Genomic DNA, 27,475 nt, shown 5'->3' on the forward strand with positions numbered 1-27,475 from the left:
ATCTGCCCGCCTCTCAGTATTGAAGATAACTCTGCTCCCCTGACCCTCCACAGCATTGTTTTCAACTTCATAAATATTTTGAACATCGCTTATTTATATATATTTTGCAGGAACGGTCTTACCCGTCCCCCTCAATCTTGAAGACAGATTTGCCCCGCTGCGTTTTATGCAAATTGTGCTGAAACGAGCAAAGTTTGACAAGAATCAGTGAATTGTCTTAAATCACTTCCTGTAAAATTTTCGCTTAACAATATGTATTTTGGGGCCGCGGTGGCTCAGTGGTAGAGCGTTCACCTCTGGTGCTTGGGGTCCCGGGTTCGATCCCAGGCCCCGCCAAGTGAACTTTGTGGTGGACAAACACCATGCTCGTGGGTTTTTCTCGGGGTTCTCCCGTTTCCTCCCACTTTCTTCATTACACCATTTCACTCATCTCTCATCATAACCGTCTCCTTTAGCCTAACCGGCATAACCGTGGGACGTAAAACTCAAAAATTTCATTTCATTTTTTCAACAATATGTATTTTCAAAATATCTCTAAAATGGTGACTACTCTTTTCGTGCAAAGATATTTCGTCCAAAGGACATTTTGTCCAGAGACATTTGGTCCAGGGACTATTTCGTCCGAAAGATAATTGGTCCAAAGGACTTTTCGTCCAAAAGATAATTGGTCCAAATGACATTTCGTCCAAAAGACAATTGGTCCAAGGGACATTTCGTCCAAAGACATTTGGTCCAATGGATATTTCGTCCAGGGATGCTTAGTTCAAAGCACATTTCGTCCAAAGGACATTTGGTCCGGTAACGCTTTGGGATCAGGGGTTTGTTTCTATTAGAAGAGTGAAAAATTGATGCCTATAACATTATGACTCAATAGCTTCTTATTTCTATAGGAAATTTGAAAGAGATATACAGTGAAACCTGTCTATGTTGGTCACCATCGGTTCCATCGAAAAGTGGCCAACTTAGACAGGTGGCCAACTTACAGAAAACAAGTTGATTGGTGTATTTTTAGAATAGGATTTCTAGTATTACTTGCTTGTAAAATTTTAATAAGCAGTGGCACAACAGCTACTTATAAATAATACATATAGAGTAATCATAAAAATATGCAGTATTTTTTTCTATTAGAAAATATTACTATAGCACGTTTAATATATGTGCAAACCTTTCTCTTCCTGGAAATTAGTCTGAAACATTGGATTATTCGAATTGAAAACACAATAACACAAATAACCATGAAATAGAAGTGTATGTACGCAGTTTATTGAAATTGATATTATAGCGCACTGAGTTATTCAGATTGAAAACAAGAAAAGCTAAGTTATAAATTGAGAAATTCATATGCAATTTATATGACTTCTTTTCAGTTGTTATTCTTTTTGGCAGATATGCACATTCTAATATTGTAGTTAACTACCTCTTGTTAAGGAGCTAGAATTGTTTCCCTCGGAGGAAAAGATGTTTTGAAAAAATCTTGAGGGAATTCATATTTCAAAAACTCCGCTATCTTTTGACAAGCCGACAGGTGCCAATAGTTGACAATTGAGATGGTTAATTTAAACCTTGAGAATTTTCCGGCATTACTAAAGCTCCCCACTGATGAGAGGAGCTGATATAGCTAATGGTTTTACCAAAACAGAAGGGTAAACAAATACGTACAACCATTTCCTGAATTCCTGTACGTGCTTTTTCTTATTCACATCTTCCTTCACCAGCCTTTATTAGGGTAGTCTTCTGGCTATTGACCTCCAAGAGCAAATCGCGGGAATCCTTGCTTCGTTTCTCCAGTCACAAATACAGAACATCTGCCTCTCATATGGGAATACGAATAAAGAAAAATAGCAAAACGGTATTTTGCGTGGCCAAGATACACAGGTAAATTTATCATTATCATCATAGGATAAACATTGCTTCAGTGTGGCCAAGTTCCAAGATAGACAGGTGGCCAACTTATAGAGTAGTAAGTAACGAATGTCTTATGGGAAAATGCAGGTTCAAGACGAACTAGGCCAAGATAAGCAGGTGGCCAACTTAGAGAGGTGGCCAAGTTGACAGGTTTCACTGTATATTCCACAATTTTCGTTTCGATAGAACAAATATATGCTGAGTTATTCAGAAAAACGTGAACGCCTGAAAACAAAATGGCCGAACAACAGGAATGAGGGAAAGGTTGGAGTTTGAAGTATTGTACCGTAAGTTAAAGGAATTAAAATGTTAAAGAAATAAAAATTAAAATAAAATGTATTAAATTATTAACTAACGGGACAGTGAATTTTTAAATTAAATTAAGAGTGCAATTAAACTAATGGTTGCAATCTCTTGTTGTCATAAAAAGACAATATTTTATTAATGAAACAACTGACTTACAATGGTAGTATAGTGGAAATTTTTGTAACAATATAAATTATTTAACAGTGAACATCCAAGAGTACTAAATACAGATTATTAAATTAATATGTTAGATTAATTGTATAACAGATCATTATAATTTTACTCAATGCTTAACCAAACGGAAATAAGCTAAATATTTAAACATTCAAATCTGCCTGTCACTTTCAGAGACCTCCTAATTTCATGTCACATGCAAAATAAACAGTTAAAGTTCTCTGTAATTATACTTTACCTCATTGCATAATTCGCTTGGTCTTGACCGAACAATGGTCTTTCTTGCGGCATTTGTAATTTCGTATAAACCATTCCATTGCGATTTTGAATACAGGACCCAAAAAGCAGAATGCAAAATTATTTTTACTTGCAAACTTGGTCATTTTATATGGACTATTGTCCTTGTTTGCCTTAATTATTTTTTTTTTAACTTTGCCAAAAGCTAACATAAAAATTTACAAAATCTTAGGAAAGTTTTAATTACATTTTCTAACAAAATATTGTTGTTATCTAATGATGTAAAAATAAGTATTTTTGAATTTTAATTTACCCTGAGGTTTGCTTTTATTTATTTATTTATTTATTTATTTGTGATTTTATTTGAATTGTTAATTACTACTGACAAGCAATGTTATTTAACTACAGGTGATTTTTGACTATTTTGCTTCTGCTTCCAACGATTTCTTGATTACAAATACTGTCCTTGTGAGTTTTAAAAATAATGTAATGCATGTATTCAAAAGTTAAAATATTACAAAAAACTTAGTTCCATCTTCACCTACCAAATTGCCATTATAATTTTTATGAAAAAATAATTTTTTAAATTCTCAGTTTATGGTTTCATTACAGTATGTTGCTGCAACAACTGCTATCATGACATCTAAAATTTTAATGTTGTGAATGAAATAGTTAAAATAAGTACCGGTAACTAAAATTAATGGAGTTTAAATTTGAGTAATTTAAATATTAGGTATTCAAACCCTTGTGTTAGGAAAGTGCAAAATAATGTGTGTCAAGTTTCTTTGAGGAAATACTGAGAATAGAAAAATACACATGTGTGAAATATATCCTTTTTTCCATTAGTAATACTCTTAAACAGTCACATTCTTGGCTGCAACATTGTGATAGTGATTGACAAATATAAGTTGAAAGTTGGGACATTTCGTGTATAATGTAGGTATCTTTTCAGGTTAACCACAAGTCTGGTTTCTATTCGTAGACTATTGAGTGTGTAACTTCGGCAGACATTTCTACATAATTAGTGAGTTGTATGACAAACCAGAATTGTTCACTTTTCTTGTATTTTTATTTCAGTGTTACTCCTCATGCAAATACAGTATATATTTTGGCTTTCATATTAATTTTCTCGGTACAGTACAGTACATTTAAGATATCCATTGCAAAGTCTAAAACCAAATAGAAGATTCACATGACCATGCGGAGGCAATGTTGTCCTCAACTGAAGAGGGAGTTTGCTCTTCAAAGATTGTTTATCATTTCGGGAGGAGGTGAATTCCTTAACCAACGAAGCTATAACTGTATTTCTGCGAAGCTAAAATTGTATTTTTGTAAAATTATTAATGAAAGCAAAGAAAGGTGGCCATTTTGTTTTCAGGCATTTACGTTTTTCTGAATATCTCAGCATATATTTGTTCTATTGAAATGAAAATTGCGGAATAAATCTCTATTTCAAATTTCCTTTAGAAATAAGAAGCTACTGAATCATAAAGTTATAGGCATCACTTTTACTCTTATAATAGAAACAAACCCCGGATCCCCAAGCGTTACCGGACCAAATGTCCTTTGGACGAAATGTGCTTTGAACTAAACATCCCTGGACGAAATGTTTCTTAGGCCAATTGTCTTTTGGACGAAATGTCCTTTGAATCAAATGTCTTTTGGACGAAATCTCCCTGGGACCAATTGTCTTTTGGACGAAATGTCCTTTGGACCAATTATCTTTTGGACGAAATAGTCCCTGGACCAAATGTGTTTGGACTAAAAGTCTCTGGACGAAATGTCCTTTGGACGAAACGACCCCCAACCCTCTAAAAATAAAGACAATATTAAAATTCGGACAATCTATAACATAGAAAGTACCAATAAATTAAGTAGTAATTTTGACACGTTATTTTCCTTCAAGAAAAATGACATAATCACATCATGTCACATTTATCTGAAATTGACAAAAAAATCAATAATGATTCTGTATCTGAAACTCTTACCGCACGGTTTTCTAAGTACATCCTATGTTGTATTCTGCCATGTTGTCTTAATTTTAATATTGCAGATATTTTGAAGAAAGAGAAAAAAATGGAGCGAATTTTACCGTGATTGGCTCTCAATCCCATATTATAGAGACGTTCCTTGGACGTCCAAGCGTCACCAGTAAGAAGATATCTATGAGACATCACATTTTGGCAGTGAATATCCTATGAACAGCCAGGTGACAGCTTATGTTCTGTTAACGGGACTTCTAGCAGGACCCTTGTGGGAAATTTTTGGACTTTTAGCAGGATAATCATTGGATCATTTTGGACATACAAATATTGAAATCTAGACTCGAATATCCCGAGGCACCTATATGACGTTTGAAGGAAGTCCGTAGACATGTGCCAGCTGTATTTTCCTGATGTTTACTTTAAAAAAAGAAGAAGAAGAAGAAAGAAAGGGATATATCCAAAGAAAGAAAGAAAGAAAAAGAAATCCCTTTCCCTGAAATAGCATTGGAAAAGCTCGTTACATTTCAGAATCGTACTGCGCACAATGATTTGCGAGCACCTCGGAATATTCAAATAAGTACTGTATTGAAGCACTAATTATAAACCTGCTCAGTGGTAGAGCATTCATCGCTAGTGCTTAAGGTCTCTGGTTTGATCCCAGTTCGCGCCAAGTGAACTTTGTGGTGGACAAATACCGTGTGCATGGTTTCCTCAATGTTCTCTCGTTTCCTCTCACTTTCTTCATTCCACCATTTCATTCATTTCTCATCATCACCGCCTCCTTTAACCTAGCCGGCATAACCGTGGGACGTAAAACTCAAAGATTTCGTTTCAGTTCACTAAAAATCTATTAGTTCCTTTAAAGTTTTTTCGACTGCCTTCTTTTACTTTCGGAACTATGACAATTGAAAATCTATTTTCTCGCACTGTTGGTAGTTTAGATTCTTGATAGATTCATTTTAAACCCGTGTTTAATACAACATGTTTTACTTTATGAACTCCATCTACGTGTGAGATAGTTTCATTTTGCATACGAACTTCTTTAGCAGCACAGGCTTTCGTCTTCTCAGGTTTTAAAATACATAACCTAAATTATAATACGTAACATTGTTTATAACTACTTACACTTTCTTCGAGAAGTATTTTCTTAATAGCTGGTATATCTCTGGTAGGAGCCCAGCATTCTGCAATCAAACATTTCTTCATCACGTCAACGCTGCACATATTCATAGCATGGTATATCGCCTTCATTTTGTTGATCTTTATCACCCATACATTAAAATTCTTTGCTGCTCCCATCAACACTCTTGAGCTGTGGTCGTCTGTTTTCTTAAGAATCTAAAGAGATTAAAATTGTGTTAATTTATTAGTTATATTTTCATAAATCTATAGCACAACTATACAAGTCTTGAAATTAACTGCCGTGCTGTTTGATAGCAAGTAAGCAGCAATACTAGGAAAGACCACTGAGAGACAAAAAACATACAGAGTTATTTTTGCCAATATTTACCATTGAAATTCGAACTCCATATACAAATAACAGTCAAATAGATTCGGGTATGGTCGAGAAAGAGTGACCTTGTATTCGGTGTTTCTCAAACGTCTCAAACAGGGGGGGAGATAAAGTCGGTTGCTTAGGCTTAACAAGTTTAAAGGGAAACTAGAATACAATAAATATATTGAGTGAAGATAATAATCTACATTGTACTGAGTGGGCCAAAAGTTACCTTATACTTGTTTCACTATTGGTTTTACATTTTAAATCTAATTTTTCCAAACAGTAGCGTAGCCAGGATGTGTGTTTGGGGGGAAGGGGGCATGTGCTGTTATAGGTACACATAGAAAAATTACAAACAAAAAACTATATAAACCTAAAAATACATAAAAAATTACAAACATCAAAGTACCAAAGTATATTGTCGGACCCCTTTGGGGGGCCCGGCCCCTCTGGGCCCCCCTTTCTACGCCACTGTTTCCAAACAATAATTATAAACCAGTACAATTCTAAACCACTATCCTTTATCTATATTCTAGAAATGTTATTCAGTTATTTCGTCATAAGTTGATTTTCATTTTTATCGTCTTTTTCTGGAAACTACTGGAGACCAAATCGGATTGGAACTAGACCTTCTAGATAAGGTCATCTGGTCAGATGAAACTTGTTTCAAATTGGTAGATGACGTGAAAAGACATACAGTATATGTATGTACTACTGGGCTTATGATAATCCTCATGTTATCATAATTTCTCAGTCAAACCAGCCTGGCATCACAGTGCAGTGTGCATTGTCCAGCAAAGATATTATCGAACTGTTTTCTTTAATGAAACTGTGGATGTGCCAAATTAGCTACGTTAGAAATGCTTCGTGACGTGGTAGTGTCACAACTCAGCAGCAGAGCTAACTTTGCCGAACTGTTCATTCAGCAAGCTGGATTTTTTTTAATGCTTTGGCAGTAGGGAACTACCTTAACCAATCTTTTTCACAGTGTTCGGAAGAAGCAGCACCATCGAACGACCGCTAGATTCACCTGACCTAATACAATGGATTTTGCGGAGGGGGGGGGGGTAGTTAAAAATCAAGGTTTACAAGAGAAATCTTACAAACTGAGTACATCTCAGAAGCATTATTGAAATTAACACACATAAAGTTTTGTGTTTTGTACCAAAGTGTTATTGACAGATTCGAAATTTAGTGATAATAATGCCAGGTTGGCTATACTGCCATCAATAAATAAACTTAGTCTGCATGTTTCTTACACCGAAACAAGAGAAAAGTTATTTTACACTTTGTTGAGAAGTGCCGAGTTTTGGAGATTTAGGTAGCTGTAAACAATTTAATGATGAGCCAGGATGGCTACCATACGACCATCAACAAACTCAGTCAACATGCTTCTTATATCGAAAATGAAATTAAATAAAAATCTTTCAGTTGAACGTCCCACATGACCTTTAGGCTAAGGGAGACGATGATTAAGGCAAGCGAATGATAATGGAAGAATTGGGGGAATGAGAACGTGCATTGGGCAGGGATAAAAGCGAGAGGTGAACGCTCTACTATCACTGATCCACCGTTCTTTCCCCCCAGGTTCCTTACATCGAAAGAAGAGAAATTTTTATTTTGCACTTTGATGAGAAACATGTAGTCCAGTGCGAATTCTTGTGCAGTCAGATACAAGGTGACCATAATTTTTACTTTTAAAAACGGGACGCATACGAATCGGCGACGGCAGGGGGGGGGGGTGACTTCCACATTTCATTTTGGGACTCAGCAGTGTTTTCAATTTACAATATACAAGTAAGAATGATGACACAGCGAACTACTTCAACACTCAGAATTACCACTCGAATCCCACTTGAAGCACAGAACACTCAATTCTCATTTGAATATTCAGAAGTTCTAGACACAGCTGAACCTTCCCAATGAGTGTTGGTACGGAAGAGTGTAGAATTAACATTGACCATTTATATTTTGAATAATAATTACGGGACACCTGGGTCATGTCTGCTTAAAAACGGGACGTTTAGGGGTCCCGTTTGAGGATCAGAAAAAAACGGGACAACGGTTGAAAATAAGGGACTGTCCCAGCTAAAACGGGACGTATGGTCACCTTGGTCAGATAAGAGACAGTTAAATGGTGGTCATTTTGGAAACAATGCTCCATACAATAAACTTTTTTCCTAGAAAAGGTGTTTGTTTCTTCATTATCCTTTCAATGATTATGTATTTTAGCGTCTAAAATTTTCGGATGGTACTCCAGCAAAGGGTCCAATGATATGAGGCCCTGTGGGGCAAGCAAAATACTTCATTCGACACACCTTCCGATATTTCTCAACTTAGTTCTTTTTCATCATTTTGTCTCTAGCAGTGTTGATTTATAACTATTGCACTCTTCACCAGAATGTGCGGAAACTAGCAATTTTAGATGGTGGCCATTTCGCAAATGGTGCTCCAGATAAAAATAGTTTTCTTACTAAAGCTTTCTGTTTTCCCACTATCTTTTCAATGATCCAGGGCTCCATGATACAAGTCCTGAGAGTTAATCCGTGCATTCCTTTCGTTGCATTTTCTGAAAGTTTCCTACCTCATGTTTGTTTCATTCTTTTTATCTCCAATCCACTGGCGGATCCACGTGGGGGGCGGAGGGGGCGATCGCCCCCCCCAAAGGTCTTCTACTTCCAGCATGTATCGTTCGGAAATACAAATATTGTCTTTTCCCGGACGATCCAATCTGTGTAACAAGCCTAGTAGAGTATAATCAAAATGTGTGATACTTAATGGTACTTAATACAAACATATTTGAATTGTGAATACTTCTGTCGCTAGTTCCTTGGGACGGTTACCATAAGCCGCAAACGAGAGAGAATGATTCATACGTTGAACGAACAGCTGTAGGAAGAAGGAAAGACGGCTCACTCTGTGAACTAAAAATATATATTTTAAAATTGTGTCCTAGAAAAAAAAGATGTGGGGATGGAATTCAAATCCTGAAACTTCAATTACCTTTACCTTGAATAAAGAGAAATAGAATATTCTGCACTCCTTACTGTAAAGCTTTCTGAATCTGAGATGAGACTTTTCGGTTGGTTGATTGATTGATATGTATTTACATCGTTCGTCAAAAGTGATGCTTTACAGAACGAGAACTAGAGTTTAAAGTTGGATCTGAACCACTGTAGTGCGTTCGATGTTCACTCACCGGGTATCAAACCACAGAACGTCGTGCATCAAAGATCAAAGGTACTCTCGCTAGATGCTACATCAACAAAGAACTATGACTTTTGAGGTTCAACACGGAAACATTAATTGTGACTTTTAACGGCATTTCATCTTTTCTTGGGAAATAATACAAGCTACAAGCTGGTATTGTAATCATATATAACAGAAGTCGTTCTGATCTTCGCACAGGCCAAACCGCTTAAACTAGAAACTTGAAATTGAAATTTGGATTTGGATTTCTCATTTAAAGTAATTTGACACGCGTTTCAGCAGTTTTACAAATAGGAAATGATTTTATATGAGTGTGTGGAGTCCTCTCACCCACATGGCTGAATAACTTCCCTTCTTGTTATGGCTGCCTCCGTTCCCCTTAGCCAGACTGGATCCTCCTTATATTCCCAACTTTATTACGTTTTAAACAATTAAGAGGTCTTGTTTATTTGTTAATTTTGTCCCTTAGGCCAAGTTATTTTAACAAAATATTTTAATAGTTCGTTTTCTTAAAATTCACTTTAGTACAGATTATCTTATTTATTTTTTTTTTTCAAAAAATCTGTTTCCCAACACATTCCCCCACTGAAATAGTATATGATTCGAATAACACTAGGGATGCATTCGAGTCGAGTCGAGTCGAGATTTAAGCCTGTCTCGACTCGTCTCGAGAAAATGTTGTCTCGACTCGAAAATATGTTTCTGTCTCGACTCGTGTCTCGACTCGACAGTCTCTGTCTCGACTCGACTCGAATTCGAGTCGAGACGTCTCGAAATTCGAGTCGAGACGTCTCGAAATTCGAGTCGAGACAAAATGTACGAGTTAAAATATACGCACACATCAGCCAGACCATCATGACTACCTACCTAATTGTCAGTATGTCGACTTTTAGCATGGATAAAAACGGCGACACGCAATGATCCTTGATAGGTCGCTGGAGAGGGCTAGCACCACATGTGCTCACTCAGGTCACCTAATTCCCGTAAATTCCGGGAAGGGGGGCGATGTGCTCTGACGTCACGTTCAATCACATCCCACAAGGGACATCACTCAAATGTCCGGCTCCAATTTCAATGAAACTTTTTTTGCTGATAGAAGGCATGTATGCATCATTACTTGTGATGACAAATGTTTGCCATGGTGCATGTTTTCTATTTTTTTTTTTTTTCTAGAGATTACTACAGAAGTCCCTTACTACCCTTTGTAAACGGAGCGTTAATGAAGAAAAGTGAAGAAAAACCATGTGGATACATGTAAGTCCTGGGGGAAGTCGTATGGTAGATATGACCTTGATGGCAGCCATCTTGAAATCCACCATTTTGAATTAAGGTCAAGTTTTCAAAATGGGAATAGGGTAATATGATACATAATTTCGGGCTAGAATTTAATTAGAAAAATAATGGTGAGGTTAGTTTTAAGATACACCCATTTGGGGGAAAGTTACAGGCATATTAATTGTTTTTACTTACTGTGTGCGTAAGTCCCTTCTTACTTTCGTTTCAAGACCTGTAAATCGATCGCAACGGCAGAGCCCGGTTTCGCACTAGTGTTTAGAAATCTTTAAACTCACTTGAGGCAATATTTGTGGATTATTGTATTGTATTTTGCCTTTAATTAAATCAGTGGTGCCCACCCCCCCTTATGTCTATGACGCACCCCCCCCCCCAATTGTCTATCCGTAGGTGTTCTTCCATGAAAAAAATCTTCTTTTCGATTAATTTTACCCCCCCTCATCAAACATATTTATATAGATTTTAACCCCCCCAAATTTTTCAATGACGCAGTTTGCGTCATAGCCCCCCCTTGTGGGCACCCCTGATTAAATTTGAACCCACTTCATGATCTTGTGTAAAGTATCACTAAAAGAGAATTTCTGTTTTTATGGAGAACGTAAGCATGGCAATTGTAAAAGGTGAGTAAGGTGCGTATGTATTTATAAGAAAGTCTTTTGTGGTTCCGCCAACCTATTCTTTAGTTGTTGTTTTTTTTTTTTCAAAATACTCATATCTCATAAATAAAAGAGTTATTATAAAATCTCTTACCACTATTCTTTAATACTTATAAAATTTTATTTATTATAAAATTACTGGCGAGATATTTCTTAACGTCCACTAAAATTATGGTGGAGCTCCTTCGTGGCTAACGGTTAGCATACTTGCCTTTGGCGTGGGAAACCTGGGCTTGATTCCCGGTGGGAGTTCATGGTTCGGATTCCACGTTAATCAGTAGGTCCACGTCTCACATAGCCTCGCTGCTGAACGGGACGTTAAACTCTGAATCAATTCAACTCAAAATTATGGTTTTGACTTTATTATGATGTCATTAGTTTAAACGCCCAACTGCCCAGTAATTATAAACATTGACTACATTATAAAATTGTAATTTGTGACGACTAAAATATCAGAAATTAAAGATTATTCTTTGGGTTTTGGAACATTTTGAAAAACGTGAAAAACTGGTACTGCACCGATACAACACACCTTTTGGATTTGTCATAACATGTCTTACATAGCTTTGGTTCGATTCTCAACACGGACTGCAACTACCCGTTAAATTGTGCATCCGAAAGGCACTCTTTGTTAAACCTCGCTTATCACCGCTCATCTTAATAATATATATAACTTCACCGCGAAGCAAATGTTGCATTTCTCTCTTTCATCCTAACACAAAACAAAACTAACCACAGCTGTGACACGAAGGAGCTATTTCGAAAAGAAACAAGCTGTGCTTCATAGAGATGTGTACCAAATGATAGAAGTATAAAGTATTGTTTTCTTTCCTGTTTATTGATATCAGTTGGTGTTCTTAACGAGTTTACTCATTAGTTTAGAAAGAGTATATATGGAATTCGGACATATGTTGTACGTATTCTCCTGAGAAATTGATGAGACCAGAAAAGTTATAAGGACAGATGGAATAGGTTTAAGCGCATCTACGTGACTTTATCAAATATTTATTCTCCGTAATGGTATCACGCGGAAAACTTGGTATAGGCCTACTTTTATCTTTGCCTCCCTCTGTTAGCTGTTTCGTATCATATATATCGGATGGTTTTGATATTTCTTCTGATCATTAAAACAACAATGGTACCTGTGTGTGTGCAGAAATGCAAAAGCACAAGGTAACTTCCTATTTGTTTTGGAAACAACAAACCCATTTCACGTGTGCGAGAGAAATTGAGCACAGCGAGATCGGGTGTTTACTCACGGTCAGTTCGCAGCAGGAGTCCATGGTAAAAGATTTGGCTATCTCGAAAACACTCGCAAAACCTTACAAATACAAAAGACTGCGCTTCAAAGAAAGTTTAGACACAGATGTTTCAATTTTCTTTTAGCATCTTTCTTCAGCAAAAGAGTCGGTTCATTGTATTCGAAAAAGGGAAGGGAGAAAGGGTGAATTTATATTTTATGTGGGGGTAACGTTGTAAGTAGTATAAACAATAAATACCGCTTCCGACTCTGTACTGAAGCACTTCTTTTAGCGGTATATCACTAGATCTATTCTGACCCTCATCCCACCTCAAGTTGTAAAATAGAAAGGGACAGAAGTATTCAACATGACTGCGCACTTGAGTTTCAGTTCACAATACGAAAACCAGTGAGCAAGTAAACAGTCTTTTGTAGGATCGTGTTTTACTTCTTGAATTTATTTTTGAACATTTCTGTGAATTCAACAACAGAACGCAGTAGAAATACGGACTAGTTTTTACTCCAACCATTACTTTCGCTCCAACCCAGGGATGCCACCTTTATGATTTCGTACTAGATTTAGTGATTTTACTATTGAACTAGTGATCTAGTACGTACTTTGGGTAAATAGGCACATTCTAGTGATTTTTTTGCATTTTTTTCTGATGCAGACAAATGAGAAGGAAATGGTTCTTAAAATAAAAGGAAGAAGTATATTGTAGTTCAAAACAAATGTAGAAACCTTAAATTATTTTTTCTTTTCCCTCTGACTGAATGAAACCCCTGCTGTGTAACGACCTTAGGTAAACAACGGCTATCTTTGGTCCGCTACCTCCTTTTGTTAGCCGACATGAGATGGGTTACTTTTTTTCTGGAAGAAAGTGAAGAAATAATTATCCAGTACATTTACGTTTTGTCAGGCACACAGGCGCAGTCTGTACTTGTTTCCTAACGAATTTTAGCAACATAACATAAATGAAACATATGTACCAGAAAATAGAGGCAGTACAAACGGAAATTTTCATCTGTGACACATTTGATGAGAAATATAGTTAGATGTCACCTGCAAGCAATCTAAACATGTCCTATCCTGTAATTCTATTCGTATGTTTATGTAGGTGAGACTGAGAAATCAAGAAACTATAATAACTGGTTTTCTTCCAGGGGAAAAATCTAAATGTGAAGGGGTGTTACACTGGGACTTTAATTGCGTCCTTTGTACAAGATTAACAAGTAACAGCAATTTTTTAATTTATTTTAGTTCTTGGGGAGAGGAAGATGGAAGCGAACCCTCATAAGGACCTCTGCAAGGAAACATGAATACTATCCACCACTGTTTGTTACATTACACAAAATAGTTTTATATATATATATATATATATATATATATATATATATATATATATATATATATATATATATATATATATATATATATATTGAGTTTTAGTCAGGGTTTTCATTCTGCAGGAGAGGGGGGGATAGTAATACCTGACGAACATTTTCTATTCTCAGAGTGTTGCAATGATAGCATTTCCTCCATTATAACTTGGCCAAGCTATTGCATTATATGTAAGGATTAAGTTAGCCTGAAATGCTTAAATTTCTATGTCTGTTTTACTCTGTACCCATGTTTCTCATTTTCGGTTTACGGGACTCTGTGTCTGGAAATTTTCGATGGCTTCCAAGTCGGAAAATAAGTGTATCAAAGGCATATATATTATATCTATGGTTATATGAGGCATGGATCTACAGTTTAAAGTGGGATACCGGTAACAACTTCATGAGCTTCCACCGTAAATCGAACCAGAGTCTCCCGCGATCAAGGCGTATGTGTTAACCATACAGCCACGAGGAAATTCACATAAGCACACACACATATATATTGTTGAGTTGATTTTGACTTTACCGTCTCTTTCAGCAGCGAGGATATATGAAATGTAGACCTACTGATTAACGTGGAATCCGAACTACATGAGCTCGCGCCGGGAATTGAACCCGAGTCTTCCACGGCAAAGACGCGTACACTAGCCGCGGAGTTCACACACACACACACAGAATCAGAGTCCTCACACACCAAGGGTGAGAGCTGTGCAACTGAGTCACAGCGGCCACGGGGCTAGGTCGAGTCCACTTTACGCTCATAGTTTCTTAGTACATAAATGTTACGATTATGAAATAGATTTTCCTTAATGAGCTGTATAAAAACAAAAGCTTTCGAAATGCATTAAACAATTAGCTCGATTTGAGTGTGAACTTAAAGTTATATCAGAGTGTAAATACGGATACGCACCAAAGCTCGAAAATTTAATACACTATTTCTCCTATATAGTCAGCATGTATCAAGCAATCATTAAGCTTTCATTTGAGAGGATGGAAATCGAAGGCCCCTGAACAACTATGTTACTAATGTGCGGAATGTATTTATCTTACAGTGAACTGCTTTGATGCCAAGTGGCCTAACTCCAAAATTGAAATTTTCCAGGAGTGAAAGTGAAGTTCAATATCTCATGAACAATCCATATTTCTTTTATGTTGGGAACCAAAACCATAACTGCTGTATGTAGTTCATTGTTTTATAACTTAGTGTTTACAAAAATCCTTTTAAAAAATACCTATTCATAGAAGTGAATGGTACTTATCTGTACTAGTTCTTGGCATCCAAGCAGTCCATTTATTGTAATACTAGCTTAATATACCCATTCTTCGCATGGGGGCTGTATTTGGAAGTCAACACCTGTGGAAGTATCACCATTCATTTCAGTGACCGCGAAAACTATGGATTTGACACTAGTATCAATCAATATGGGCTATTTATACATGTCTCGGTATTCCTCACCCGCTGACACCCGGCTCGCATACAGTAGTAGCTGAATTTGCAAGTCATCGCTGATGGAAGTGTCACCATTGATCTCAGCGACCGTGAAAACTATGGATTTGACACTAATGTCGATTAATTTGGATTACTTTTACTACATGTCTCGATAAACGCTCCCCTGAGACCCCTGGTTCCAATTTTGACAAAAACGCTTCGCCTTAGACTGGGACCTGGACCAAGGTATCCGTGACAAAAATTTAGTAACTCTCGGTCAACTTGTCTGGTCCCCAGGTCGGTCCCAATAAACGTCCCCCCGAGACCCCCTGGTTTGAAATTTAAAAAAACGCTTCGTCTTGATCTGGGGCCTGGACTAAGGTACCCGTGACCAAATTTTGGGAACTCTCGGTCCACTCGTCTGGTCCCCAGGTCGCAAACAGACAGACAGACAAACACACAAACAAACTCTTTATTTTATTTATATTAGATAAGATATACTATGTAAAATAGTCTCGTATCATAATATGTGATTTACAACAAATGTTACATTATATATTATCCGTAGCTCGTGATATGCTGCAACATATTAAAGCCTCAGAATAGTTGGGCAAGCGAATAATCCAGAAGTTACGTAACCCTATTGCGTTCATGGGAACGAAAACACAATAATTATAACTATGCTAAATTACTATAGACTACCAACTGCTCATTCAGAGAATTTATGAAGTTCACTTTATCGCAATAGTTTTATACAAACTAGATTTAGACTACGGATAATAGTTTTATACAAACTAGATAATCAATTATTATTATTATTATTATCATTATATTTGCAGTACAACTAAATACAACGACATTAACTATTAGTTCTAATTAACTGAATTGAGCTGAAAATTAAATATTGATCTTTAAAGATTAACTATTATTTTTATGCGTTCTGTACCTTTCTGAAGGAATAAAAGCTGGAATTGGTTTCAAGGCTGTTTCTGAGTGAATACTTTCTTCAAAATAATATTAAAAATTATAGAAAGATTTTCGAGACATTCGAGTCGAGTCGAGATTTTTAAGAGCCGTCTCGACTCGACTCGTGTCTCGACTCGAAAATTCGAGTCGAGAAATACGTTTGTCTCGACTCGTCTCGAATTTTACAAAGTGTGTCTCGACTCGAATCTCGACTCGAATTCGAGTCGAGTCGAGTCGAGATTCGAGACATGTCTCGACTCGAGCGCATCCCTAAATAACACCGTTTAGTGTATGTCTGTTTTATTCATTTTTTTTTTCAAAAAATCTGTTTCCCAACACACTAATCTGGTCTAATGCGTTTTTTAGTTTACGTACCCAATTATACCACTGCAAAAGAGGAGTATTTGGACAAAATACCCTATACGGTGCTCATGGTCCCGGGTTCGATTCCCGGTGAGAGTACATTTTAACGAAAAAGGTGGTTCGAATTCCACTATAATCAGTAAGTGCACGTCTTCTTCAGCCGTCATGTCATTACCGTGGAACGTTAAACTCAACCAACAAATCAAAATACCCTATGTACAGAGGTTTATACTTTTGTAATAATGTCGTATGTTTGTCTTCTTGCTCTCTCCTGTTTAAGTGAAAAATTCCTGGATGTACCAGAAATTGAATTCCTTACACATTCTTCTTTAAATACATCAATTGAGTACAGTTGGGAGCTTTTCTTGAGAAATGAACAATTCCATTTGTGTCAGAGTTTATTAGTCAGTGACTCCCCAACTTCTCGTGAATCCTGGGTTCTATACCAATCATAGAAATGTTTTCTTCACCTTTGATACATCAGAAGATTTTGGTACGATTTATGTAGCCGCAATCTTAACGCGCACTTAAGAAAATGTCAACAATGTTGACAAACTGAAATCATGGTGAAAAACGAAACGTAACGGAAATTCAACATCTTGCCCTCAGGAGATGTTCTTTGCATAGCACCAGAGATCAAAGATAATGTTTCTCTCAGAGAGGCACTGGAAAAAAATGTCATGGATACGGATCGACGATCGGAACATACCCTCGCATTCTATTGGATAATGAAATTGATAGATTTATGTCAAATCTTCATGTTTTCTTGCGATCACTTTAGTGAAACAAAGGGAAGCTATATTTATATACACAGAGGAGAAATGGGACAGGCTTCGTGGCAGATAACAGATGACAGGATAAATACCATCGTCAATATAGCACTTTCTTTTGTGTAAGTACTGTTCAATACAGCGCATCTGATAAATCGCGGTGACTAAATGTGAAGTGAATCATGATACCGCCACGCCTCCGAAACGGAAGTGAGTATTTAATTTAAATCTAGAGAAAGAATATAATTTCATTAAAAAAAAAACTTACAAATTCGGGTCATAAAATATAATCTGGGAATCAAGTTTACATCCCCCCTCCAGTCCCGGATTCATATGTGTCCCCTTTTTCCAAATTGAAATTCTGGTCACTTTGAGGGTACGTTCATCTTCCTGGAAGCAAACCGCTCCCTCCAAATGATTCTTCTGGATCCGCTAGTGCTCCAATCGTATATGATCTATCCTAAACACCCGTTATATTTCGATTTTTCACGAAGGATTAAGAATTGCTTTTTTTTTTTTTTTAATGGAAACTTTCGATTTCAGTAAGATCTTTTGCTCGCATTTACAGTGCAAAGCAACGCTAATTTATTATTAAATCCAGACTAACCTCTTTGATATCTGTAATCCTTGATGTAAGACCCTGGTACATCTTTGTTCGTTCGGACTCTGTGTCCGGACAGGGATATGTCGTGCAACGAAATCCTTGACAAACTTTCTTCACTCTTGATCTCAGTTGCTCTCCTTGGAAGTAGGCAATGAACACTGATTTCAGCATAGTTTTTCCCTGTAACATGTATAAATTTATAGATGATTGATTACCTAAACTATCTATATTATTATTATTATTATTATTATTATTATTATTATTATTATTATTATTATTATTATTATTATTAGTTTAACTAGCTCTCTATATCTATCTGTCTGCTTGATCAAATTGGGATTTTTTTTTTAACTCATGCTTTTACTGGATCACATTTTCTTTAAACTGTGTACGTATGATTCTCTGATGGCAATGTATAATCAATTCCGACAACACAAGTTCTATACATTAATATCGATTATAAATTTTTGACAGTTAAATACAACAGCAAACTCAGTTCATGTTCACGAATGGTTATTACGAAAGTAGTCTCTGTCTTTGACATGATGTGTTTACACTTCAATAGCCCTGTTCCGTCATATAAATTACTCTATATTCTAACGATTTGTTTCTGCAGGATAGACACCTGTAGGGAAACATATTTCGTTGAAACATCTAACAACCGATGAGTATGACGTTAGGTGGTGGTCTGAACATGCACTATAAGTAGTAGTGCCATTGCGTGCGGACGTGGTTACAACGACCAGACGGAGTTCATTCAAAACCACTTAATTGGAATTTGGAGTGTTCTAGAAATCAGCGCCTCATACTATGTTACTGTATCGTTTAGCAAATGATAACAATTACTCAAACGAGACAAAAATACATGACCAGCAGACTAAGGATAGTGTCGACTGGGATCAATGTCTGAAAAACGATGTCACAAGTGCAAACACCGAGTCATCCTAATCAGCCAATGCAACCACAGCCGAGATTGACATCACTATGAATAATCTTGATATTTTCATAGTACGGAGATGTATAGTATAGGACATGGATAATGACCCTTAAAAAAATTGTGGAAGTACACTAAACTTTCCCCTGCTAGACTTCACGAAACGTGGTAAAGATTTGACTTTACTTGCTGAAAATCAATGTTGCCTCAGTTTCTTGCCTTCTAACTTTCTTTCTTTTCGTTTTTCAGAATTACTAGATTTAGGTCAGTTTTGGTGAGAAAGCATAGTGCGTGACAGTATCTTTATGAATAGACGAACGACAACACTGAGAAAGATGACAGTTCACATGTTACCCAAGACTAGCCGAAAATTGTGGGGGTGAACATGAGTAGTGACTAGAGAAGATGGCCTATAACTTTGTCCAAAAGTATACTGACGACTTGCCAAAGACGGTTTCGTATTGAATGGTACTGTTTGGGTCTGGTCGCCGTGACTCACAAGGAGACTTACGGAAGTGTCACTCATCGATTTGAATGAAAATTTGCATACCTGTAGAACATCGAAAAACAATCGACCCGTATTTTTTTTTATTTCGTCAATGGTGAAGATTTAAGGGTGGAAACCACCCTTTGAACGTTAGAGGTGGTCTCCAACCATAGACAGAAAACAATCATTTAATATAGAAGAAAACATACTGCCAGGGTAGTTTTAGGACAGCTGATTCAGAATCTGACCTCAAAATTACAAAATTCAAAATGGCGGACCTAATATAGTGATTACAATTACAGAATGTCTTCTGGTTTGAAATTCTCTGTACTGAGGCAAGAACAATTATAGTTGGCAGGGGTTACTACGAGAAGGTTGCAGACCAATTTAAATCTCTTTCTCTTGATTTGAAACCCCTCTATTTTAACGGAATGTTTGATTAAAGTGAGTCTCTGCACCTCCCCCTATTCGGGGTCCTTATGTATAGTGAGTCCCCTCGGCTTTCACTATGTAAGAATTTCACATATTCTCAGTTGTTATAATTATTAATTTATTGAGAAAACATTTCACACTAATGACATTTCGTTAAAAAAAAGTGTATGATGCATAAACATTATTTAAACCAAGCTCATCTTATTACAGCAATAACAGGCAAATCGCAAAATGCAGCACAATCTTCTTCCAAATAACTGTTTTTGTATCACGCATATCTAAGATTTGCAAATCTGGGAGAAGAAAACTGATTATGAATTAGTGATTTGGATGTAAATTATATTATTGCGGAGATGTAAATTTGTTATAGTTGTATAGGACAATATCAATAAAATGTTTCAAGAAGTTTTTCCACGGCCTAAAGAAGAACACATCAAGAGGTTGAATCCTACCAGTTGTTAGTACCGAATGGTTTCTATTGTGAGATACTCTTTTGTTCGTAAAACTGCTCAAAAAGTTGATTAATTTAATAACAAAATAGACTTTGCATTAGACGCTGGGAGAAAAACATCTTGAAACCATGATCTCACAAGACCTTATGTTAATTTTCCCTAATTTGATTCTTTCACAAGGACAGTTTCAGATTAAAAGACGTTGCTTTGGACTATAGTGCCAAATGTTCTATTATTCTCCTGCAAAATGATTAACAAGGATGATAAAACACCATTTTCAGAAATTAAAGGCTGTGAGTCATAGGTTTATTGACTGTGCCACACTTTCTACTGTGGGTCTCTGTAAACGCTACAGTGAGAGGTGCAGAGACCCACTTTAATCAAGCATCGCATTAAAATGAGTACAGAAAGGGGTTGGTTTCAAATTGGTCTGCAACTTCCTTGCAGTAATCTTTGCCGACTATAATTTTTCTTAGTTAACTGCGGAGAATTTCAAACCAGAAGACATTTTGTAATTGTAATCACTATATTGGATCCGCCATTTTGAATTTTGTAATTTTGACATCAGATTTTGAATCAGTTGTCCTGAAACTACCCTGGCAGTATATTTCTTCTAAACTAAATGGTTGTTTTCGGTCTATGCTTAGATACTACCCCTAACGTTCAAAGGATGGTTTCCACCCGTAAATCTTCACCATTGCCGAAATAAAAAAAAAAAATACCTGTCGATTATTTTTCGATGTTCTACAAGTGTGCAAAGATTCATTCAAATCGATGAGTGACACTTCTGTAAGTCTCCTTGTCAGTACGGATATAAAAATTCCTTTCAGCTTCAAGAAAAATCCATAAGGGCAGAAAAGTTCTCCAAAGACTGCTATTTCTATATGTCGAACGCACCAACGAGAAGGTTGGTTTATATTTTGGTTTAGGTATGAATTCATTATCTACTGAAACGCTGGCTACCTTAGATTTGAAAATCCGTCAACTAAGTACTATGCTCCGAGACGAGAAATTTCTCATCTTTAACCCGGATTTAGACATAACTTATAGTATAAAAACTTTGAAGTGATATCACAAACGCACTGAAGATAATCTTCCAATATTTAAAGGTACACAAATAATTACACATTATACGCCAATAATAATTAAGATTTAAATCAGTGATCGCCAAAACGTCGATCGCGAACTACTAGTAGCTCGCGGGGATATTTTCGGTAGATAGCGTTAATGCTGCGGTTGGCTAACATTGATTCCTCCACTGAGCTGACGCTAACAACAGGAGCCGCTGGCAACAACAACTGATTGTTTCTCCCGCACAACTGCCATTGTCAGCCTCATCTCACAGTTGATTGTATACGCACGATGTATAGGGTTGTGCACATTGTTTCTTGTGTATATATTAGATGTTTGCTAACATGGATAGTTTCCTTTCATATTTTCTAGAAATGTAAGTTTATAAACAATAAACAAATGTAAGATTTTAAAAAAAGAAGTTGGTGGTTCTTTTGGTTGGTAGCTCACAGTAGGATTTAAAAACGGTAGGGTAGCTCAGAAGCTTCGTACGTTTGGCGCCCACTGATTTAAATGATGCTACATATCTTTCGAGTGAAACGGAAGGATTCTGATAAGGTCTACATGAAATTAAGAAAGAAATCAGGACATAAATTTACAAAAGTAGACGTGAGAGGATTTTCGAAAATCGATGCGAGATTAGACTTCTACAAAATTTATGAGACGAGACAGCCTATTTCTAGTCCTGCCTCGTCTCATGGGCGACACTACTGTTAGGAAAAAAGAAGCGTGAATTCAACTCCAAAAATACAATAACTGTTCCTGGTTGTCTATACCCTGGCCGGTGAACGATGATTTCTGGTAGCTTTGCACAAGGCCACAGCGAGCGAGCAGAAGACAGCAGGTCAACCAACCTTAGGCTCAGAACCTGTCGCGTCTTCATGGTAACCACCGCACATTGCCAAACTTTCACTCATCCCCTCTCACCCTCAACGAAGAAGCGGACGATTCTTTCCTTGCGCGAGAAGCACAACACCGCACTCCTCAGTCGTCCTCGCGAGCTGAGCTGTCAGAAATCATCGTTCGCCGGCCAGGGTATAGGAAGAAGGTTTTAACAATGTTCACTGCAAATATTATTTTATCTTTCTGATGGTACAGTTCAAATAATGCTATTCAGAAACATGCTGTAAAAGAATGGTAAATGATACGTAATCTTATACATACAGTAGCAGGGTCTTCCAGTTCTTCTTGGATATCTGCTTGACGAACAAACACATTTCCTCTCGACATCCTCCACAGCATTCGTTCAAATGACGGTAGTTTCTCACGAGCTATGACACCAGCTATAAAACTGGAATAAGATGCAAAGAAATAATATATATGTATAAAGTTTTTTTAATGTCTCGTAATAACGTACTGCAATTCAATTGTGAAATCAATAAAGTGAAATTTACATTTAAATTGGAATATCCACGCAACATCAAGTCTTTTCGCACTGAACAGCACAACTCGGCTGAGTTTTCATTGGCCCAGCAGGAATAGGCACGGATTTAAAAATTATCTTCCACACTGACTTTTCGGTTCAAGTAATATCAACCAGGGAACAGAGAAATTTGTACTTTTCGTTCTGAGCTCCGACCTTGCTTAAGGGTGTCTCCTCTGTATCCAAATGAGATTGAGAATTGCAAAGTGCGTCGAAAACATGTTGGGACTGTTATCCCAAACTTGTCCAAATAAGTGAGTCTGGAATCGAAGTGATACAGTTCGCAATGTGCGAAATAGTATGGAAATAGTGTGTTCGAGAAAAAACATATGAGTAAATAAACTGTAAACATACATTTTAGAAAGGACGGGAGCAATAAAAGTAACTTTGTATTTTATAATCTCTGTATTTTTAGAATATTCAAGATTGTCCATATTAATGAATACAGACCTCCGCTTGTTGAACATCAAACCCATGACTACGCATGTTTTAAACTACTCGATTTGTTAAGATTCTTATATTTTATAATTTTCTCATTTTATATGTATGTATGTTCATTATTCAAACACATTATAGCGCAAAGTAATATGAGTGAAGTGGTGTCTTCATGCCTCTCTGGAGGAAACTTAATCCAACGCAAACGGAATATAAGTTCCTCAAATAGCAGTAAAATAATATTTATTCTGATACAGAACAGCAGTAGGATCTATAACAAACTTGAAAATATAGTCTGGGTTTATAATAGATCATCATGAAAATGGTTCAACTGGCTGAATTCATATGAAGGCGGCTTGTATTATGTATTAATTTCCACCGGTGGAGTAATAGTACGCAATGTAAGAAAGTTGTATTTTATGTTTACAAAAGTAAGGTTCTAATGTGAAATCATTACACGAGCAAACTTTTTTCCCGTTAATAATTCCGCATATTTACAGGAATGTTTACAACAAAGTTTGGTTCTGTCACAAGAGTCATGATTCTGCCCTGACGCGGAATGAATGTAATTCTTGTTTGTAGTGGCCACCTAACACATGTTGGTGTTTTTTTTTTTTTGCATGATCAATCGTTTTCGCGTATGCTCAACACTGCTTCTTGCCTACTTACGCGCTACCGCGTGGATATCTCAGGTTCACCCTGCTCTGACGTCAAATTCTTACTTCTGCTAGCCACTTAGCACATCACGTTGTATGCTCTTTATATATATATATAAACGTGGTATGAACTATGATGACTGATCCGTCCACAGTCTGTGATGATGAGATAGATAATAATGGTGAATTGACGAAAGTAGGAGGAAACGAGAGAACCCCGAGAAAAAGGAGCGCACACTGTGTTTGTCAATTACAAAATCCACTTGCTGGAAACTATGAATAGTTCTTAGGTAATTTATTATAGCATAAATAACACACTGTATTCAGAAGTTTCGTATTTTAAATAGCTACTAAGATTAGATTATAATTGAGTGCATATTTGCAGGGGTGGACCAAGAAAAAAATTCACTCTGGCAAAGTGACTTTTGGTGCCCCTAGTCCTAGTCTACATTTTACATTTTATTACAGTGATTTTAATATTTTAAACCCATTTTTAAAGAAGAAAAATTAATAATCAAATACATGATAGAGGTATATTTACTACTAAAAAAATATACATATGGTGGTATGGTATGCGCTAGTTCTATGAAACTCTCTTCCAAGGTGGAATGGAAAAATATAATGTAATTGACGCTACTTTACAAGATTATAAACTAAAACAGTCAGTAGAAATGACGTTATAAAATTTATTTTTGAGACTCGTTTTGGCGCCCCAATGACTGTGGCGTCCCGGGCAGTTGCCCGGGTCGCCCGGCCCTTGATCCGTTCCTGCATATTTGACCTGTAGGATTTGTTGTCTTCCAATTGAAGGACTGTAATCTTCAGACAATAGAGGTTTTCATGGTATTCAGGTTTCTGTTTTAGATTAATATTTAAATGATGTCATTTAGAGATAAAATTAGTAGTTTTAGATTTACCCTGTAGCAGAGAAATCTCTTCTCATTTAATCAAAACGAATTTATTTATTCCAGTATGCCAGAATGTCACTTGGACAGCTCCGTCAGTAGTAGTATTGTGTCCAAATGCAGCTAAAGGTAAGATCTTAACACTTAGGCCACCGCTGCGGCTAGAGTTCTGTGTACCATACAGTGTTGTCATCTCTGTCACGCATTGACAACGAGTGCTCGTGTATTCTAAAACAAACAGTACGTTTCTGTCTGTTACCAGTCCTGAGAAAAAATGTAGATGTTATAACTTGAATACACTTCATAGATTCATGCCTTACATAGTTCTGATACTGAATGAGAACGAATGTTAGATTTACAATATGCACGATACAGTGTTTCTGATAATAAGTAAATGTACAAGCTCTAATAAATGCATATTAAGAGAAGAAAATAATATCAATTACATTTGTGTGTTTGCGCATATAGACTTTACGTATTAGTTTACGTTCACATAACAGCAATTAGAATTGGATGAACCCTATTCATAAGTTTGTTGTAGTGCTGAGTATTAAAGACTTTTTTATTCGTGTTTTCAGAAAGACTAGCAATAACAGAACTAGTAGTTAATACTATGTTGCATATGACTTTATAAACATACAACATAATATTAAAATTCAAATATTGTTCAAGAGCCTGAATAAAGAATTGAACATTCATTAATGAAACTTAATTTTATTTTCTTATGAATATAACACATTTAATTTTTCGTGTTCTATGTCATCTGAACGATATCAATAAATGCTTGAAATTCTACAGAACTCTCGGGGAGGCAATAGTAAAATTAAGGTTTTATACAAAGATTGATTTTTATTTAACTTGAATTCTACGTTTGCCTCTTGAAGTTAAATTCGAGAATCACTTTACATCCCCTTTTACTTGACATTTTTAAAGTTGCATTCTTATCTCTGATGACAACACGGTATTGCATTAATTACATCTTTAAACGTTAAACAAGTAAGCAGATCCACTGGGATCTTTTCCGATGTTCGTCATGAGCATATAAGAAATAGATATCCACTTTTATCGGTGAATGTTGTACACGTGCTCCGAGCTTGATATGTGGAATAATTTCAGATTCTTCACTATATTCCGCACCACTTTTTCGTATTAAAAAATAATGAATAACTTAATAAGGAGTATCATAATTTAATAAACTTAGCCAGATAATATTCAGAACAGACTCCGTAATGAAATAGTAAAGTTTGCAAGTCCCCTCTTACAGATCGGATTTCTGGATGCACAGATTCTTACATCATTATCAGGCACTTACCTTCCTCCATTGTAAAAAATGGTCTTAAAGAAAATATTAGTTTATTTAATGTTATTTGGTAAATATAAACGACTTTGAAAACTTATCATCGATTTTATTATTGAGTTACAAAAAATAAAAAAGACGCAAAGAGTATTGAAGATATTTAAGAAACAACTTTGTATCGCGATGTAAGTATTTCTAGTAGCAAATTTGAAAACGTATTGTTATTCTATGAGTAAAATCTTAAAATCCGATTTAATATGTTTAGTAAAAAAGAAATCGCATATTCCGTTTATAGAGGAAATGTTACATTTTCTCATGTCTGTTTAAACGTATGCATTTAACAAAATGTAAAGAAATATTTTTTACTTACCCTAGTTGACTTGATGTCCCTCCACTTTGTTGGGTTATGTCATCTGTTATCAATGCTTTAATTGTGTCTGTAGCATTTTGACCTTCTCCTGACTATAGTGACACAAAGCGTGTAAGATACATGTTTCGGCAGTTTAAATAAACCAATATCATAAATCATATGGATGCGATTTGGTATATGTTCTGGTTTGTTATTCAAATAGACAAAATAGGAATTTAGAAAAATTATTAAAGTGCACTAGTTCTTTTCGATCAATTTTGGGGTTAATAAAATATGTTGGTACTTCTTGATTATGTCTTAGTAAAGAAGTGCTTGAAAAATCTTAATATATTTCATATATTTCATATCATGCTATTAAATGGAAGAACCATGTGTAATTTTAAGTTTCATTATTTTTTCCTTAAGCTCTGGAATGTTTTGTCGTGTAAAATTAAGTCAAGTGCATAGTCCTTGACACGGTATAGCTATATATATAAACATACATAATTCTATCGAATTTAGAAGTTAAACTATCACAAACATAACATACCGAAAGCACATGCAAATTTCCCCCTAATACTATAACAGAAATATTAAATATCCCAAATTAACGTTACATACTAGGTTTAACACAAACTCCATTATATAATAAAATCAATCCACTAATCCAAATCACTACTGTTGCCACAGGAAATTCTGTAACAAAAATCAAATCAATAAACAGTACTTAACACGATACTACTTCTGAACATAGCAAATTTTTGCATCAGCTTTCTGATTGATGAAACTCCTAAACGGATATTGTCATTTAAAAATAATTTATATTTTGGACAGTATATGAATACTGGGTTGGCCCGAATATAAATCGCACTCTAGAATTTGGAGGACTGAAAAAAAGATTATACCTGAGTATAAGCGAAGGAAGAAAAGTAATTTGTTGGTAGATTCTGGAAAATCTAATTGGGCAGATATATATTTTATTTCGTCTTAAATAGAGTGTATACAAAATATAAGA

At 36.0% G+C, this 27,475-nt stretch overlaps 2 protein-coding genes across 5 annotated transcripts in view; one reads left to right on the forward strand and one right to left on the reverse strand.

The window, feature by feature from the left end:
* LOC145678651 (V-type proton ATPase 116 kDa subunit a 1-like) overlaps positions 1 to 27,475 on the reverse strand; it is a 127,545-nt gene that overhangs the window by 80,636 nt on the left and 19,434 nt on the right. The window contains exons 4-7 of one of the 2 annotated variants that reach the window (XM_081749023.1): positions 26,482 to 26,573; positions 22,560 to 22,686; positions 18,023 to 18,199; positions 5,733 to 5,945 (exon numbers count right to left, since the gene is read on the reverse strand). In XM_081749023.1, the coding sequence (XP_081605149.1) occupies positions 5,733 to 5,945; positions 18,023 to 18,199; positions 22,560 to 22,686; positions 26,482 to 26,573 (609 nt within the window). The remainder of the gene's footprint in view (positions 1 to 5,732; positions 5,946 to 18,022; positions 18,200 to 22,559; positions 22,687 to 26,481; positions 26,574 to 27,475) is intronic. The other variant, XM_081749024.1, reaches the window with a different exon arrangement.
* Positions 1 to 27,475, forward strand: part of Nrx-IV (neurexin-4) — a 283,070-nt gene that overhangs the window by 9,305 nt on the left and 246,290 nt on the right. For all 3 annotated transcript variants that reach the window (XM_081749018.1, XM_081749017.1, XM_081749022.1), the window contains one exon: positions 24,881 to 24,943. In XM_081749018.1, the coding sequence (XP_081605144.1) occupies positions 24,881 to 24,943 (63 nt within the window). Of the gene's footprint in view, positions 1 to 24,880; positions 24,944 to 27,475 lie in introns of those variants that run through there.

This window comes from Thermobia domestica, chromosome 2, assembly GCF_964235325.1.
Source record: "Thermobia domestica chromosome 2, izTheDome1.hap1.1, whole genome shotgun sequence".
NCBI lineage: Eukaryota > Metazoa > Arthropoda > Insecta > Zygentoma > Lepismatidae > Thermobia > Thermobia domestica.